We start from the raw sequence: 15,002 nt of genomic DNA on the forward strand, positions 1-15,002 counted from the left end.
TTTTGTTTATATTTAATTTCAAATGAAATCAAAATCACATTCAGAAAAAAAAGGTTTATACATTTTTTACTTGGGTTCATTTTTGAAAGTTGTTCCATTATTTTTTAGCTCTATTCTATTTCACTTTATTACATTATGTATAAGAATATATATATGACAAGGATATGTTTGTATGGAATTCTATTTATTAGTTTCATTGACATGTCTATATAGATATTTATCATGTGTAAATATTACATTTATTGATGTAGGTGTTCTATACTATGTATTTATATATGGATATCTGTGTAGAAATATGTGTCAATCTTTTTGCTAAAAATGAAGAATACTGTTGTTAAAAACGGCTAGAAAGTAAAAAATAAAAGATTTGTATGTGTTCCTACTCCATTTTCGAACTACTGTGCTTTTTAGTTTTATTTTAATTTCTTTATCTGTATGTACAAACTTTTTTTTAAATATTTTTCACGTATTTGAAATGAAATACATTCATTTATTTGGAATGAGCTATAAAACCACAATAATAGTGATTATTATTTAAAATATACTAAACATACCAAAGAAGACAAGTTAAAACAAACTCACTATAAAAAAAAATCATTAATACAATATATTGTTAAATATAATTGCAAGAAATTTCTATTTTACTTAAATAAACCTTAAAGAATGAATCATTAAAGAAGTAAAGAGAGAAAGAAAAACGTGTTTTCATCAATTCTTTGAATGAACCAGCAGAGGAAGACAAAATACAACCTTCTATGTGAACTTTATATCTTCAAAGTTTAAATGATTGTGTAACAAATGACAGTTTATTCAAATAACTATAAAAGTGTCGAAGATATTTTAGATCTCTGGCAAGTCACTCATTTACACCTAAATATTTTCTTGATTGCTTGATAAGTGAAGAAACGTTTTTTCATAAAACATTTGATGATTGACAACCGCAAAAATGAGTCAAACGGGACAGCAGGGGGCGTCAGTGTTCATTACACTAAAGTGAACTGCTCCACAGTCAGTCCTGTATTATTTGTGGATCTTGTTTAAACATTAAATCATCTTTTAGAAAGAAATAAAGGTGAATCATTTAGCAAATAAAATGCAACAACAAAGTCTTATCATGATGGACAAACTGTTAAAAAGTACAGTATGAGATAAGGTGTTATTTTATTTGTCCCACATTGGGGAAATGTGGTTTGCTACAGCACAGCAAGGAATATAAATAAAAATAAGATTAAACATTAGGTGCATAAAATAACATTAGAATAATCAAAAATAACATTATTTGAATTTAATGAAACAATAATAATGATTAAATAAAATGTATTTTTGTAAAGTCAGAGGTAAAAGTCAACATTTCTTTCTGCACAGATGGTCATCACAAAAAATCTAAAAAGGTAGCTGCTCCAAAAGTGGACTTCCCTTTATCTTCACGGCACAATGACAATGTTTGCTTTGACGAGCCTGTGGTTAATGATGCTGAAGGTACACAGGCTGGTTGGGGGAGTTCCCAGAGTGTCAGGAATGTCACCAACACGTGTCAAAGCAGATTATTAATCAATTTAAATATACCTTAAATCAACTCATTCCATCTTAAAAGTGTGTGTGAACCTCAGACCTGATCCTGATCATGGATCCAGTCTCTTAACACTTGTATGTGTTTAGGGGAGATTGAGTTTTAATTGTGGCAAACAGAGCGAGGTCAAAGTCCAGGAGCATATTTGACAACAACAGCGACGACAGGGTGCAGAGCGGAGAGAGAGAAGAAGCATGAAGTCGTTTGTAACCACGCTATGATTCCACACATGGTCCTCTCATCATGTCGATCACATGGTACGTACCTTTTAAAAACACGTTTGTTTAGTGAACCAACTCATTTGTAAATGTTGCCTCAGTCCAGAATTTATTCAAATGTCCAGCACTTCTGGTTTGAAGCTTTGTTTGCTGACAATATTTTTTATTTTAGTGTCACTGCAAACTATAGAAAACACAGTTTAAATCAGCCAATGTTTTCTATCTCTCTCTCTCTCTCTCTCTCTGTTTCTCTCTTTCTCTATCTATCTATATATAGTTCTGGATTTTAACATCTGGTATAACTAAAGGTTCATTATATTTTTTTGAATAATATGAATTTAAGAAGAAAACGTTCACTATTGTGTCTGTTTTTTAAATTGAAAAAAAACAAAAAAACAAAACAACTATCTTAACAACTCATGCTTAACATGTTTTATTTTCTGGCCAAGTCACATGATACACCAAAATGTTATTTTCATGCAAATGAAATGTTCAATAATTATTTTTTAAACCAGGAACACAGATGATCTCGGGAATAACAGCAGGAGTTTGTGGACATGATGACACTATGTCTTCTGGGTAAAAGGTATTTCTACTTTTCATTCAAGTAAATACCATAAATATTCTCATAACAAACTGGTAATTGAAATGAATAAATAATCTACTTTCATTTGAGCCGATATTTCAGCAAGCCACTTTAAAATAACTTGAGGAGGACTGGAATTGGCCTCTGGGCCTTGACATGAGGGATGAAATTCGATAAAAACTTCAAAAATGTATTTTTTTATTTTGTATTAAAATAATAATAATAAATAAAAATATAAAAATCTCTCAAAATATATATTTTTTATTTCGATGATACCGTTTATCCATATTTTATGATAATCGCCTTGCTGTTATTAAAAAAACGAATTAAAATACATTATTTTATTTTATTCATATTCATTATACACTGGCTTTATTACATTTGTAATCAATGTTTAAAGAAGATTAATGTAGGTGTTGTTGAGGTTTGATGGACTTTATTTACTTGACTCATTATTAAAGCTTTTTAAAATAGCTATAAAAGTGACTTTATTTACACAGCTGAGTCCACTACACAGGCGTGACCCTCTTGTGTGGTTCAGAGTTAGCGAGTCAATGATGTGTGACACAGTTCAGGTGGAGGGAGGAGTCGCCTGCAGGCCCTGAAGCCCCTGCTGCCCTCCTGCCTCCTGCTGCTGCCGCTGGTCTATGGTCTGACGGATAAACTCAGGAACTTTGTGCTGAGGATCTTCATCCCTCAGTACCACTTCCCATATGTGGTGGCGCTCTCCTTCTGTCAGGTGAGTGACCTCTGAGTGCACTTTTATTTCACACATTTATTTCACCTTTATTTCACATGGAATGCTTAAAAGCTTTATTTGTGTCGGTTCAATGTAATCGCAAATACATTCTATAGCTTACTTGATAAAAAAATATATATATATATTTTAACATTAAATATATCTCATTCCAAAATAATGTTTTTTAAAATTATTTTTTCCTCATGGGTGAATTTTTCCATGTCTTTTTTCTCATACCTGATAATGATTGAGTTTCATGTATTATGAATGTTTGTAACGTTGTTAAGAAGACACAATGGTGGCCGGAAAAGGCAAAAACATAAAACTCTTGAAAAATGGTTGAAATCTAAAAAAAAGAAACAAAGAACAGAAAAAAATAGTTTACAAGTTTAAATATTTGTGTATGTTGATTTGATGTTTCGTTTTGTTAAACAAACTTCAAGTTTAGACATTTTAAAATTGGTATTATTTTTTTTAAATTTCAGAATTAGTACATTTGTTTTGCAATTGTATCTTTTATTTTCCAAAGTTTTTAAAATTATTATATCATTTTTAACATTTTGTTAATATTTTTTGGGAGTTTGTAAAAATCTGTTTTGTACCTCTCGGCCACCGTAGTTCATGCTGTAGGTGTGACTCCTACATTTTCATGTTTGCGACGTGAAGGTTGGAGGGACGAAGAGTTCAAAGGTTTAGTTTTCTTGATGATGATTTATTGCATCATAAACAGTTCCGTTTTGAGTCACGGCTGCTCTAATATTTCATTGAGGATCATGCTTTAGTAGAACAAGGTTGGATTTGTTCGACAAACATTGAAGTCAAAAGTGAGATCCAATGCTTGTAAAAAACAGTAAGAGGAGCAGGTCACATGCTTGCCTGAAGTGGAATACCCACCATGGGTAGTCTGAATTCTTTCAGGCTTAAATTATACATTATTTTTACTTATACTGTATTTATATATTAATTGTTAATTTGTTAATATTTTTATTGGCATTTTAGTACCTAATACCTTCCTTTTCTTTCTGTCTTAATGTCTTTCTTTCTTTCTGCCTTTCCATATTCCTCAATTATTTCCTCCCTTCATTTCTTTTGTACTCAATTTCTTTCTTATTTTTTTATTTTATTTTATTAGGACGCTGTATATCCATAAACATCTCAGTTAGCACAATAGCTATTTTTCATCCCTTGTCCAAAGGCAGGTTAGATGACAGAGAGTACATAAATACAAGACATTATACATTACAGGTAAACCATAGGCACAGACCATAGACAATTTACATGTAGGTTAATGTAGGTTAAGATTTTGAAAACTTTGGAACCCAAGAGAAAAGGAGAAAAAGAAAAAAGGTCAGTAATCTAACTGTGAGTGCATGTCTGGTTAGTTTTTAACCATTGTTTCAGTGCAATTTTTAATCCTGAATAGGTGTCGGTTACTGACATGGGCTGGTGGCCTGGTCCATTTCTGCTATTATTTATTTTACTTATAAAATCCATCAAGGGAGGGTGAGGAAATTTATTCAAAACTCAGAAAATAACGCAAGCATCCATGAATATCTGATAATAATCAAAATCCAAGATGTTATACTTACTTTAAATGTTACAATAATGATACTGTAGAGGATTTATGTCCAGAACTTTTAGTGTTGGCTTGATGAGAGACTTAAATGGCTTCAGGATATTCTCTGAGGTATGAGACCAAGTTGTATAACAGTAGTTTACGTAGCTGAATATCATGGCATGCATATAGACTGTTGCCGATTTGTTAGTGAGAAAAGGTTTAATATGTTTAAAATTGGAGGATTAAACTTAATTATATGCTGAATTTACTTGACATGCTGCTTGTAGTTCAAGTTGGAATCAAAGACTACACTAATATATTAAAATTGTTACCACATCTAATCTCTCACAATTGACCAGCACAGGTGGTTGTTCACTATCTGCTGGCTGCAGAGAGAAAAACATACACTGTTTTTTTAGTGTTGAGATGCAGACCAGAGTCTCGGAGCCACTGGCACCATGGCACAAGAGAGAATTACAGCGGCTTCACATTTTGTATTTGCATGAACGTACACTAAATCGGTTATGTTAGTGTAACTCTGGAAATCTTCCATGTGGTTGGCACTATTCCCAGTCTAATAGATGATTTATCATATGAGTAATTAGTTTTGCAAGTGCCTCTTTGTGAAGCTTCACAAGGTGATTTGTCAGGCCAAATGTGTCTCTCGCTTTTTAGTTTTTAGAGTTGTTATTATTTTAATGACCTCAGGGACAGAGATTTCTTGTAGACTAAATATCTGTTTACTGACATCTATAGAATTACATGGGATATCGGCACATTTAAGATGCCTTGTCAATTCTTCAATTGAGCTATAAAAATGTATTCAACATTTTGACAATTTTGCCCAAGTCATCAGTCAGTGTACCATTTACTTGGAGCTGCAGATTCCGGAGATAATCATCATTGTTACGCACCAAGAGTTTATTTAGATTTTCCCATATCATTTTTCCATTTCCATTTGCGCCTTTAATGATGTCAATATAAAAGAGAGCTTCTGCTTTAGTTTTATCACTTTGTTTCGAAGTGATGTAAAGATTTTTAAATCACTTGCAATTCTTGTTTTCAATTATTTCTTTAGGGCTCTGTCGCTTTTTTTCATCAGCTTCTTGCAGTCTTCTGTAAACTGGGTTAAGATTTAATTGGCACTTTTGATGGAGTTATTAGAGTAGATCTCAATTTCCATATTTTCCAATACATTAGACCAATTTTGTTGCTTTAATTGATTTAATTTCATTAATCAATTTTCATTATTCCAATAATTAAATCATTATTTACTTCTTTCATAGGTTCTGGTGTCGCTGTTGTTTTTGAACCTGCTCCACCTGCTGGGTCTGGTTCCTCTCAGGAGATATTCCAGGTCACTGGGCGAGAGACTTCTTGTTCCGTCCATTTGCAGCAGCATCCATGCAGTCTTGTCCATGTGGACCAAAGCTAATGGTTCCTCCTCGGGTCTGGTCCAGCTCACCGTCCCTCTGCTGCCTCTCCTCACCGTCATCCTGAGCTTCATGTTCAAGCTGCTTACTCCTCCGTCCATCCACATCTCCGTCCTGATCACCTTCCTGGCTGCTTCTTCTTTCATCTCCTCAGGTGCTTCTTGTCGTGGACCTTCTCTGGATCATCTCACTCATGAGTTTCTTCTCTCTCAGCCTCAGAAGGCATCTCAGGTTCTCAGCCTCTGGACTACTTCTACCTTCCTCTGGCCATCGTCCTCCTCAGCGTTGGTCTCACCTGGCTGGCTAAAGTGTCCGAAGCGGAACGTCGGTCCGGAACGCCGGTGTCTGCTGCTGACCTCTACTACATCCTGCAGGTCAACCAGCTGTGGCTTCTACTTCTCCTGTGGATGATCCACCCCGACGGTCCCTGGCTGGTGCTGAGTCAAGGCTACTGGAAGACTCTGCTCTTCCACGGATACCTGCTCGCCATCCTGCTGCTAGGGATGATCCTGAACTTCATGGTGGGAATGTCGGCTCTGTGTGTCTCCCCGTTAGCTGCCACTCTGCTGTGCTCCGCTCGAGACCTGCTGCAGCCTTACCTTCGGCTGCTCTAGATCTAAAGAACGCTCTTGTGTTCGTGCTTAGATGGTCTGAAGCTTTACTATGTTATTTATTTACTTCATTTTTGTCCAAAGCCTGATGAAGTTTCAAAAAAACAATCAAAGTTAGATCATTAAAAGTGATTAAATTAAATTATTTTAAAAATAATGTAAAGGGATTTAAAATATGAAATAAGATTATGCCGTTTTATAAAAGGAAAAATAAATAATAATTAAGATCAATACATTGATATAAACATAAATTACCAAAAAAAATCTGAATTAAATAAATAAATAAAAAGTTTATATTGTTTAGAAAGAAGTTATTAAAAATATTTTAAAAATAATAACAGAAGATAATTAATGATATTAGAGAATCCTTTTATTTTATAATCTTAAATCTAACTTTGTTTTTGCAAAAATAAGTATGAAATAAAACCGATATATAATGTATTAAGTATAAAACATTAGAAATGTAATTTATATCTCATTAAACCGATCACTCCAATGGTATTCTATCTTCTAATAATTAATTTTTCTGAATGAGCAGAAATATTTATTCATCACAAATTTGAAACTATGAAGTGAAAGTTTGAGATAAATGCAGAATATTTCTTCTCTGCTATCCCAGGACATCTGTGAAATATGTCCGTTGAGGAATCTTGGACGGAATGAGATGTTCTAGATAAACAGTCTGTGAACTTGAATGACTAAACATTTTTGAAAGAAATATTTGACTCAAACAAGTTGCTCTTAAATGATTTTGGCAGTTTGTCAAATGAGAAAAGGGGAATACTTTGTGCCAAATTGTATTTTCTGTATAATTTATGGGGTCTTTCTGTGTTACTGTAAATGGTTAATAAAGATGATTTTTAAAATGCCACAGATTTTTCTTCTAAGAAGAAAAACAGATGAAAAAATCTTTTAATTTTCAGTTAAAGTTTTATAAATGTAATTGTTGAATTATAATATACAATTTAGGATTAAACTTTCAACATAGAAGGTAAAATAATTTGTTTAACATCCTTTACATTATTTTGAGATATTCGTTTTAATAATTGTGTTTTAATGTAATTAAACATGTATACCAAGTAATGTGTTGAATGATGTAAATTCAATGATTAAAAAAATTTGTAAAATTAACATTGATCTACAACCAAATATTCACTGTAAATGTACACAAATGTCACAGATGTTTTTATTCTTTTTGGCAACAACCCTGATATAAAAGAGTGTAACGACACACAGGAGTCCATGATGTGAGCGATGCTGGGCGATCATCAGTTCAGTTCACTGACTAAGAGGCGGGGTCAGAGTTGGGAGGAAGGTGAATTCCAAGACTGCGCAGCAGGTTGGATGCGGGTCCAGCCAGGCCGGCCTGGCAGCTCAACGACTCCAGTAAGTTGGTGACAAGGTTGAGATCCACGTCAAGAGGCTGGATCTCCTCATCTTCTTCTGCCTCTTCTCCACTGTTCCTCACATCTGGAACCTTCTCTGATCCTGGCTTCTCATTTGTCTGTAAAGAAAAGTAAAAAAGTAAAAAAAAACAACCAAAAGATTTCCCTAAGAATGTGTCGACTCACCGTCTGATTAAAACTTTGTCCAACATTTGTGTTCATCAACTCCTGATCCATCTGGTCCATGTAATTCTTTAGTCCCTCTAAAGCCTCGGAGCCGTTCGCTTTAGCAGAACCTGAGGTCTCTGGCTCATCTTCCTCATCTTCCTCATCTTCTTCCTCTAAATCATCAGAATCAAGTTCCTCTTCCACTTCTCCACCTGTGTCAAAAACACACACCATCAATCAAATAATGACCCAGAGGTGTGTGCGGCACTCACTGGCGACACCTGCCGTTTACAAAAAACATAGCAGGAAACAGAACTTAATCCCCTAGAGAGGTTTCTTTGGGGAATACAATTTCAGTTGCCACACAACAGTTGAGAGAAGAATGGAATAAAAGTAAAAATAAGAATATGAAGCAGGGTTCACTTATTAGCATTGTGCTGCTAACTTTGCTAAGGAAGTCATTTGATTTTCTTTGCCTGTCTGTCCATCAGCAAAGTAACTAATAAAAAAAAAATTTGGTAAATTTGATCTTGGGAAAAGATTTTTGTTAGCGTTTTATACTAAATATGATCCACTCTCTGTGCTGCAGCCCTAGCCTCAATCTTGTCGACTAAAGATGTGTATTGTCGAGATACGCATCATGATACAGGGTCAACGATATGGTATATAGTGAAACTGTAGGAACAATGTTATATTTGTAGTATTGTTGAGTACTTTACTCTGGTGTTGCAGTACTTACCTAGAAGTTGATCCAGGGCGCTGGTGAGAGAGTCCGGCTCAAAACTAAAAGGTCGACTTGAACTAGACCTTTAATGTGGAAATAAAATTAGAATTAAAAACATGTTCAAATGTTTCCAGGTCTCCCTTTGCTCACCAAGGTAACTCGGCTCCTTCATGAGATGACACGGCGTCGAGGAACTTCTTCATTCCCTGACTGAGAGCCAACAGGTTGTAACCAGCTTCATCCTCCTGGACCTCACTGGCCCTGCTCTCCTTTTCAGAGTCGCCGCCCCTCTGGACACTTTTAGAAGAACTTCTCTGTTCCAGCATATTCTCCAAATCCTGGGATGTGACGTCCAGCCAGCTGTCACCTGGAAATCAACGTCAAAGACGAGTAATTGATAAATATAGAGTTGTGGGGCACGAGACAATCAAGGGGCTCATCTTGACAACTGAACTTTCACCTCCTTCTTCCAACTCTCCAACACATCTTTATGAATTAACCTCCTGTTTGTTTTGTGCTGGAACTCTGATACACTTTATATATTGTCTACACAAATTTTAAACATTATATTCTGGCACTACTTAATATAAATGTAATTTAAATATCCTTAAATGTAAATCATATGCACTATGTGATGATCACTGCACTCTTACTTATATTGCCATACCATTATATTATTAGGTTATTATATTATTATTTTTCTATACATGATTGTGATTGTTGTGCAATTATATTCTAATTCATTCATTTAAATGTCAATTTGACATAAAAACTATGTTAGTCAGCATATGAAGACAAACATTAATATAATCTGATTTTGAGCAAACCATCTTGTTGGCCACATAAAAAGACTTGGTGGGAAAGATAAGGGCCCCGGGCCACATTTTGTGTGAAGCATGTTAAGCTAAAAAAAAAAAAAAAACCGAAATGCAGCCGTCATGACCTATTTAATGGATTTAAGATACATGTTTGGCATTTTAGAATGATTCAAAATAAACAAAAAAAACCCCCAGCTTTTTAAGACATTAAATTGACATTTTGTGACTTCAAACCTTTGAATACAATATACATGAATCGAAACTTCACTCACTGTCCTCTGGGGGGAGCTGCGACTCTTGTTTCCTCAGTTGTTCCAGATTGAAAGGGGGGCAGCTGTGCAGCAGCTGGAGGACCTCCTCACCTGGACTCAAGTCACTGTCGATCAAACATAGGTTACAGTCATTCTTACTCAAAGAACTCAAAGTCTGTGTTTCCGTTTTAAACACCGTCACAGCCTCACCTTGAGTTTGAAGCCACCGACTGCTTAAAGAAGTTTTCTGCTGACCTCATCAAATGTTTGTAACAAACGGAACCTTCCAGCTCATCCTGTGGTTAAAATCCAAACATTTAGAATCAGAAGGAAGAATAAAAGTTTTTTGATGACAATGATGAAGCTCACCCGGAAGTAGCCGTTCTTCCTCAGGCTCTCGATGAATCCTTTCCACTGAGGGTTACAACTGACAGGAGCACCCGGCTCTGAAGACGGCAGCCGCAATTTTGAACACAGAATCTCGAAACCATGAGCCTGCATTTTTTCAAAATAATCAAAAAATAAAAACTTAATAAACATGCATTTTCTGACATATCTTGTCTAGTTAAATCGACTCGATATGAAATAATTACCAAGCATGAATCTTACCAGCAGCATGTTATTGTAGTGACTTAAGGGTTCTGAATAGTTCCTTCTCAAGTTTAGAAGAAATTAAGTAAATTATGGACTAAAAATAATGTTTAGATTGATTCACATTTTGAATAATGAATGGTTGAATTTAATATTTTACGTTCAACATTAAAACCTTTAAACAAATGTTGTTGTTTTTTTAAACAATTTAATTAAATAACATATATATATTCTATATCAAAAGGTTGAATTAGTTTTGTTTAAAAATGAAGTATAAACATTTTAATTAAAAAATGATTGAATTTAGACTTTTTTTTAAAATTATTGTATTCTATATTTGATGTAAATCCCAATTTCTTACTTCAATTATTCTATACATTTTTTTTTAACTTTTCAATATAGAAATTCATTATTATTTAAATAAATAATTAAATGCTTTTAAAAAAACAACATTTCAGAGAAGAAAAAAAAAGTTCAAAGTTGAAGCATTTTAAATATTAAATTAAACTGTCCAATATTCTGATGGCTCTGATATACTTTATATATAAACTATAGTTTTATCTACAAACACAAACACAACAAGAATAGTAATGTGTGGACGTACCAGCTTCATGCCGAGCTCGTGAGATTTGTACTCGGGCTGAGATCGAGGAGGCAGGTTGAAGCCGCTCCTCCGGTCCGGTGTGAACTGTTGCTGCACCAGCTGTGCGTACAAACAACGTGTGAACCTCACCTGAAGGTCCAGTTAGAAAAAGAAAGTCAATCCTCACAAAACAGCTTAAAAACAGAAACAACGACTATTTATATTTATATTATAGGAGTGTCAACAGGTTGCACAGGTTGATCAGGAGGGCTGGCTCTGTGGTTGACATGAACCTGGACTCACTGGTGACAGTTGCAGAGAGGAGAGATCTGGACAAACTACTGTCCATCATTGATGATGAAAGTCATCCTCTCAACACTGTCATCAGTGAGCAGAGAAGCAGATGAAGTGCACAAATGCTCCTTCCCAGATGCAAAACAAATAGACTCAAGGACTCATTAATTCCTCGGGCTATTAGATTGTACAATTCTGAGTTTGGGGGCAGGAGTGGAGCAAAAAGATCATTATTTTCCATGTTAATCTTTGTCCTTGTTATTTTTCTTTGATCCATGTTCTTTTTCTTTAGACTTAGATTGTATCATCTTGTCCTTTCTCTTTATTTCTCTTTGTTCTTGTTCTTATTTTTATTTTTATGAATAATTGCTGTATTGCTGTGTCTAATTGTAAAAAAAACCATTTCCCAGAGGAGAAACCTATAAGGAGGAGAACCTATAAGCCAAACTTTTACCGAGGTTAAGACGCGAGTATCAGGAGAGAAGGTCTTGAAGTTCCGGCACGCCTGGAGATCCACTGGATCCCGCAGGTAGAAAGCAGAAACTGCAGGTGCGATCAAGTCCGGTCTTTGAGATAAAACCAGAGATATTCCTGCAGGTAAGAAGCAGTGAGCATGATGGAAGCTGTTGCTGATCTTCTCTGGGTACCTGTAGCAGAAACGACACATATAAATAATTTAAAACAGTGCCCACTTATTTTTGCACAACTTCCATTGAACTGGTGTCAAAATAAAACAAATACAATATTAACAAAGAAGTATGTTGGTTGTCAGTGTCATCAGAGTATTGAATAACCCTTGTATTATCCCTGGGTCAAGGTCTTATATAATATGCATTTCTGGAAGCAAGAGAGGTTTTTCACCTTGATCCAGGGACAACACAAGAGATACTACAAACACATTTGTTAGAATCCCTTATTAGTCCCGCGAGGGGAAATTCGGTAGTGCTTTTGATAGCCATTCACACATACTGATGGGAGTAGGCTGCACACCTGCGCCAAGTCTACCATCAGGAGCAATCAGGGTAAAGTGTCTTGTTCTTCTGGTGACCTTGACCATGAGATAACAAAATGGATAAATTCAATACAAAATGTTGGGATTATAGTGTCACCAGACAACGCCAAAAGAGTGAGAAGCTACTTGATAATTGTCATAAGACTTTATGCTCGTCACATGATTTGCTGAAAGTTTAATCAAGTAGCTTGATACTCTTTTAGTATTGTCTGGTGTACTTTAATATAACTTCAACTGCAAATATAAAACATAAATACTGTATTCATACGAAAGCTATCTAACATTTGGTCACAAGTATCACTCATAAACTCACCCAGTAAGTCTCTTATTCAGCACAGAAAAGGTTTTGTCATTTGTCCTGCAGGCTTCAGGATGTTTCTGAAGTAGATCTAAAGCTTGGGCGACTTTAGGAACAACATCCTTTGCAATACCCACTGGACTGGATCGAGAAGGAGAAGGCACGATGTGCAGTTGTCCTCTGTACAGGAAGACCTGAAATAATCATGAATACATTAAACAAATTACACACAACTCAAAATGAATGAATGAAATGAAAGGGACTACATGTTTTGAAGTTAATGCATACCCTGTTCTCGCTCGTGTCTGGGTTCAGCCATTTTGGAAGATAATCTGCAACTTCAATCAGTAGAAACTCTCCATCGTCATCTTCCACTCTGCAAAGTAACATATGGTTAGTTTTAAACAACAAGGCACCAAATTAAAGCCAACATCACATTACTGAGGTATGAAACCTAAATTGACTCACTTTGCTGCCAGCATCGTAAATTCTTCTGTGATTTGTTTGAGAAGATAAACTATGAACCATTCATCTTCCATGTTGTCCCCGAACTTTGTGCTTCCTCCGATGTGGGCCGGAAGATCATCTGAACAAAAACATAAAACCAATGTAACAATAACTACACAAGACAATGATAATCGTGGAGTCATGGTTGCACCTTTCTCTGGATAGATCTTAAGGTTGAAGGGCTGATTCTGCCATATGTACTGTATCAAGTGGTGGGCAACTTTGGCCAGAATTTTCTCCAACAGACCAGAAAGACACTCTTCAGCTTGCAAGTTTGACTTTGTTTCCTGGACCAGGAACAATTTGTACTGGACTTCATCATCGTGACCCACTCTTTTCTGCAGTTCATCCATTGTTGGAGATGAAAATGTCTAAAAGAGGAATAGCAAGGCAAAGACTTTTTAAATACCATTTGCAAATAAATTAAGACTGTACATTTCAATCAACCAAAATTGAAAAAAAAAAACACAAAAAAAAATAACATATCAATGTTAATTAAATTGTTGTTTAAATCATTTCAAATTTTCCTAAATGTTTATTCGACATAATATAAACGTGAAAATCCAAGTAAAAACTTCCCTCAAATCCCATTGTTCTGACTTTTTAATAAATAAATAAATACATAAGTAAATAAATGTTACCAGATATTTTGCTATTTTAAACCAACAACAAATTCACAAATTATATCTGGTTCCCATTCCTGGTCTTATGTTTAAACTTTTGTTTCATCACTAGTTTCTCCTGAATTGCTGCATCCTGGTCCTCTGGTGCTACGAAGACATTCTGGACACACAGACCAGGATAACCTGGCAAGAGTTGAACCCTTAAACAAACATGCAAACACATCAATAGTGGATCTCGATTAAATAAATCTATTAACACCGTTTTCTCAAACTTGCATATTTATATTTTGAACAGAAGAGATAAAGTCACATAACTTATGTATATGAGAGAAAACTTTACAAATCACCACCATCATGCAAACACATAAATAGTGGATCTTAATTAATGCATCATAGAATATTGTAAATACTACCTAATAGGGTCCAATAGAGGATGATTGTGCAATAGTTTTGTTTTTATTAAATTAACATTACATTTCTGTAATCTGTTGCATTTAAATAACATCGAGTTGTATCGATATAAAGTATAAAGACCCTTTTAATGGCAATTGTAAGGTAAACTGGTGCCCTTGAATTTGAAATATGGAGGAGTTTTTTTTATTTCTTTACAATCTGACAGACATAAAATCAAACAATAAACAAAAGCCACAAACGGGATCAGTGAAATGAGAACCAATCAATTTAAAAACAAAATATAATAATGGTGATTGTTAAGACATCGTAACTGTTTATATAAGAATACAATCGTCCTGACTTACCTTTATTGTAGGACTAAAATGTGCGTTGATCTCTCGCAATTTGTTTCTATACAGGTCCGACGCTAAATAAATTCGACTACAACACTCAAGAAGAAATCATAGTTCCTACAACATATGCATTAGGTACATAACGAATATTTTGTCCGATAGACCTTTAATCGATAACAATTATATATAACAATAATTACTAATTTGGGAGAATCATATTAAAGTATATCGTTTGTGTAAATATTTATTTTAACACCCAGACGGACATATTTCAAAAGCGCTCTGTT

At 34.7% G+C, this 15,002-nt stretch overlaps 2 protein-coding genes across 2 annotated transcripts; one reads left to right on the forward strand and one right to left on the reverse strand.

Annotated features, from left to right (window-relative positions):
- Window positions 1–1,769: 1,769 nt before the first annotated feature.
- LOC148069809 (uncharacterized) lies at window positions 1,770–7,583 on the forward strand. Its single transcript, XM_087802967.1, has 5 exons — window positions 1,770–1,827; window positions 2,304–2,374; window positions 2,945–3,113; window positions 5,958–6,258; window positions 6,318–7,583. Exons 2-5 carry the CDS (start codon window positions 2,346–2,348, stop codon window positions 6,716–6,718), a joined length of 900 nt encoding a protein of 299 aa, XP_087659093.1. The 5' UTR covers window positions 1,770–1,827; window positions 2,304–2,345; the 3' UTR covers window positions 6,719–7,583.
- Window positions 7,584–7,878: 295 nt separating this feature from the next.
- ecd (ecdysoneless homolog (Drosophila)) lies at window positions 7,879–14,911 on the reverse strand. Its single transcript, XM_087802966.1, has 14 exons — window positions 14,728–14,911; window positions 13,498–13,717; window positions 13,308–13,425; window positions 13,128–13,215; window positions 12,855–13,033; window positions 11,984–12,176; window positions 11,257–11,385; window positions 10,431–10,556; window positions 10,272–10,357; window positions 10,083–10,186; window positions 9,143–9,359; window positions 9,008–9,075; window positions 8,287–8,480; window positions 7,879–8,219 (listed from the first exon to the last, which is right to left on the reverse strand). Exons 2-14 carry the CDS (start codon window positions 13,697–13,699, stop codon window positions 8,001–8,003), a joined length of 1,923 nt encoding a protein of 640 aa, XP_087659092.1. The 5' UTR covers window positions 13,700–13,717; window positions 14,728–14,911; the 3' UTR covers window positions 7,879–8,000.
- Between the last annotated feature and the right edge of the window lie 91 nt (window positions 14,912–15,002).

Source organism: Callionymus lyra, chromosome 11 (assembly GCF_982586985.1).
Source record: "Callionymus lyra chromosome 11, fCalLyr1.hap1.1, whole genome shotgun sequence".
NCBI lineage: Eukaryota > Metazoa > Chordata > Actinopteri > Syngnathiformes > Callionymidae > Callionymus > Callionymus lyra.

Excerpts from the sequence above, each read along its gene's own strand:
- LOC148069809 (XM_087802967.1), top strand. The coding sequence starts at position 2,346 with ATGATGACACTATGTCTTCTGGGTAAAAG. Across the intron at positions 3,114-5,957 it reads TGGCGCTCTCCTTCTGTCAG|GTTCTGGTGTCGCTGTTGTT; the intron begins GTGAGTGACCTC and ends CTTCTTTCATAG. Across the intron at positions 6,259-6,317 it reads TTCTTCTTTCATCTCCTCAG|CCTCAGAAGGCATCTCAGGT; the intron begins GTGCTTCTTGTC and ends CTTCTCTCTCAG.
- ecd (XM_087802966.1), bottom strand. The coding sequence starts at position 13,699 with ATGGATGAACTGCAGAAAAGAGTGGGTCACGATGATGAAGTCCAGTAC. Across the intron at positions 13,034-13,127 it reads CAGACACGAGCGAGAACAGG|GTCTTCCTGTACAGAGGACA; the intron begins GTATGCATTAAC and ends TGATTATTTCAG. Across the intron at positions 9,076-9,142 it reads GAAGGAGCCGAGTTACCTTG|GTCTAGTTCAAGTCGACCTT; the intron begins GTGAGCAAAGGG and ends TCCACATTAAAG.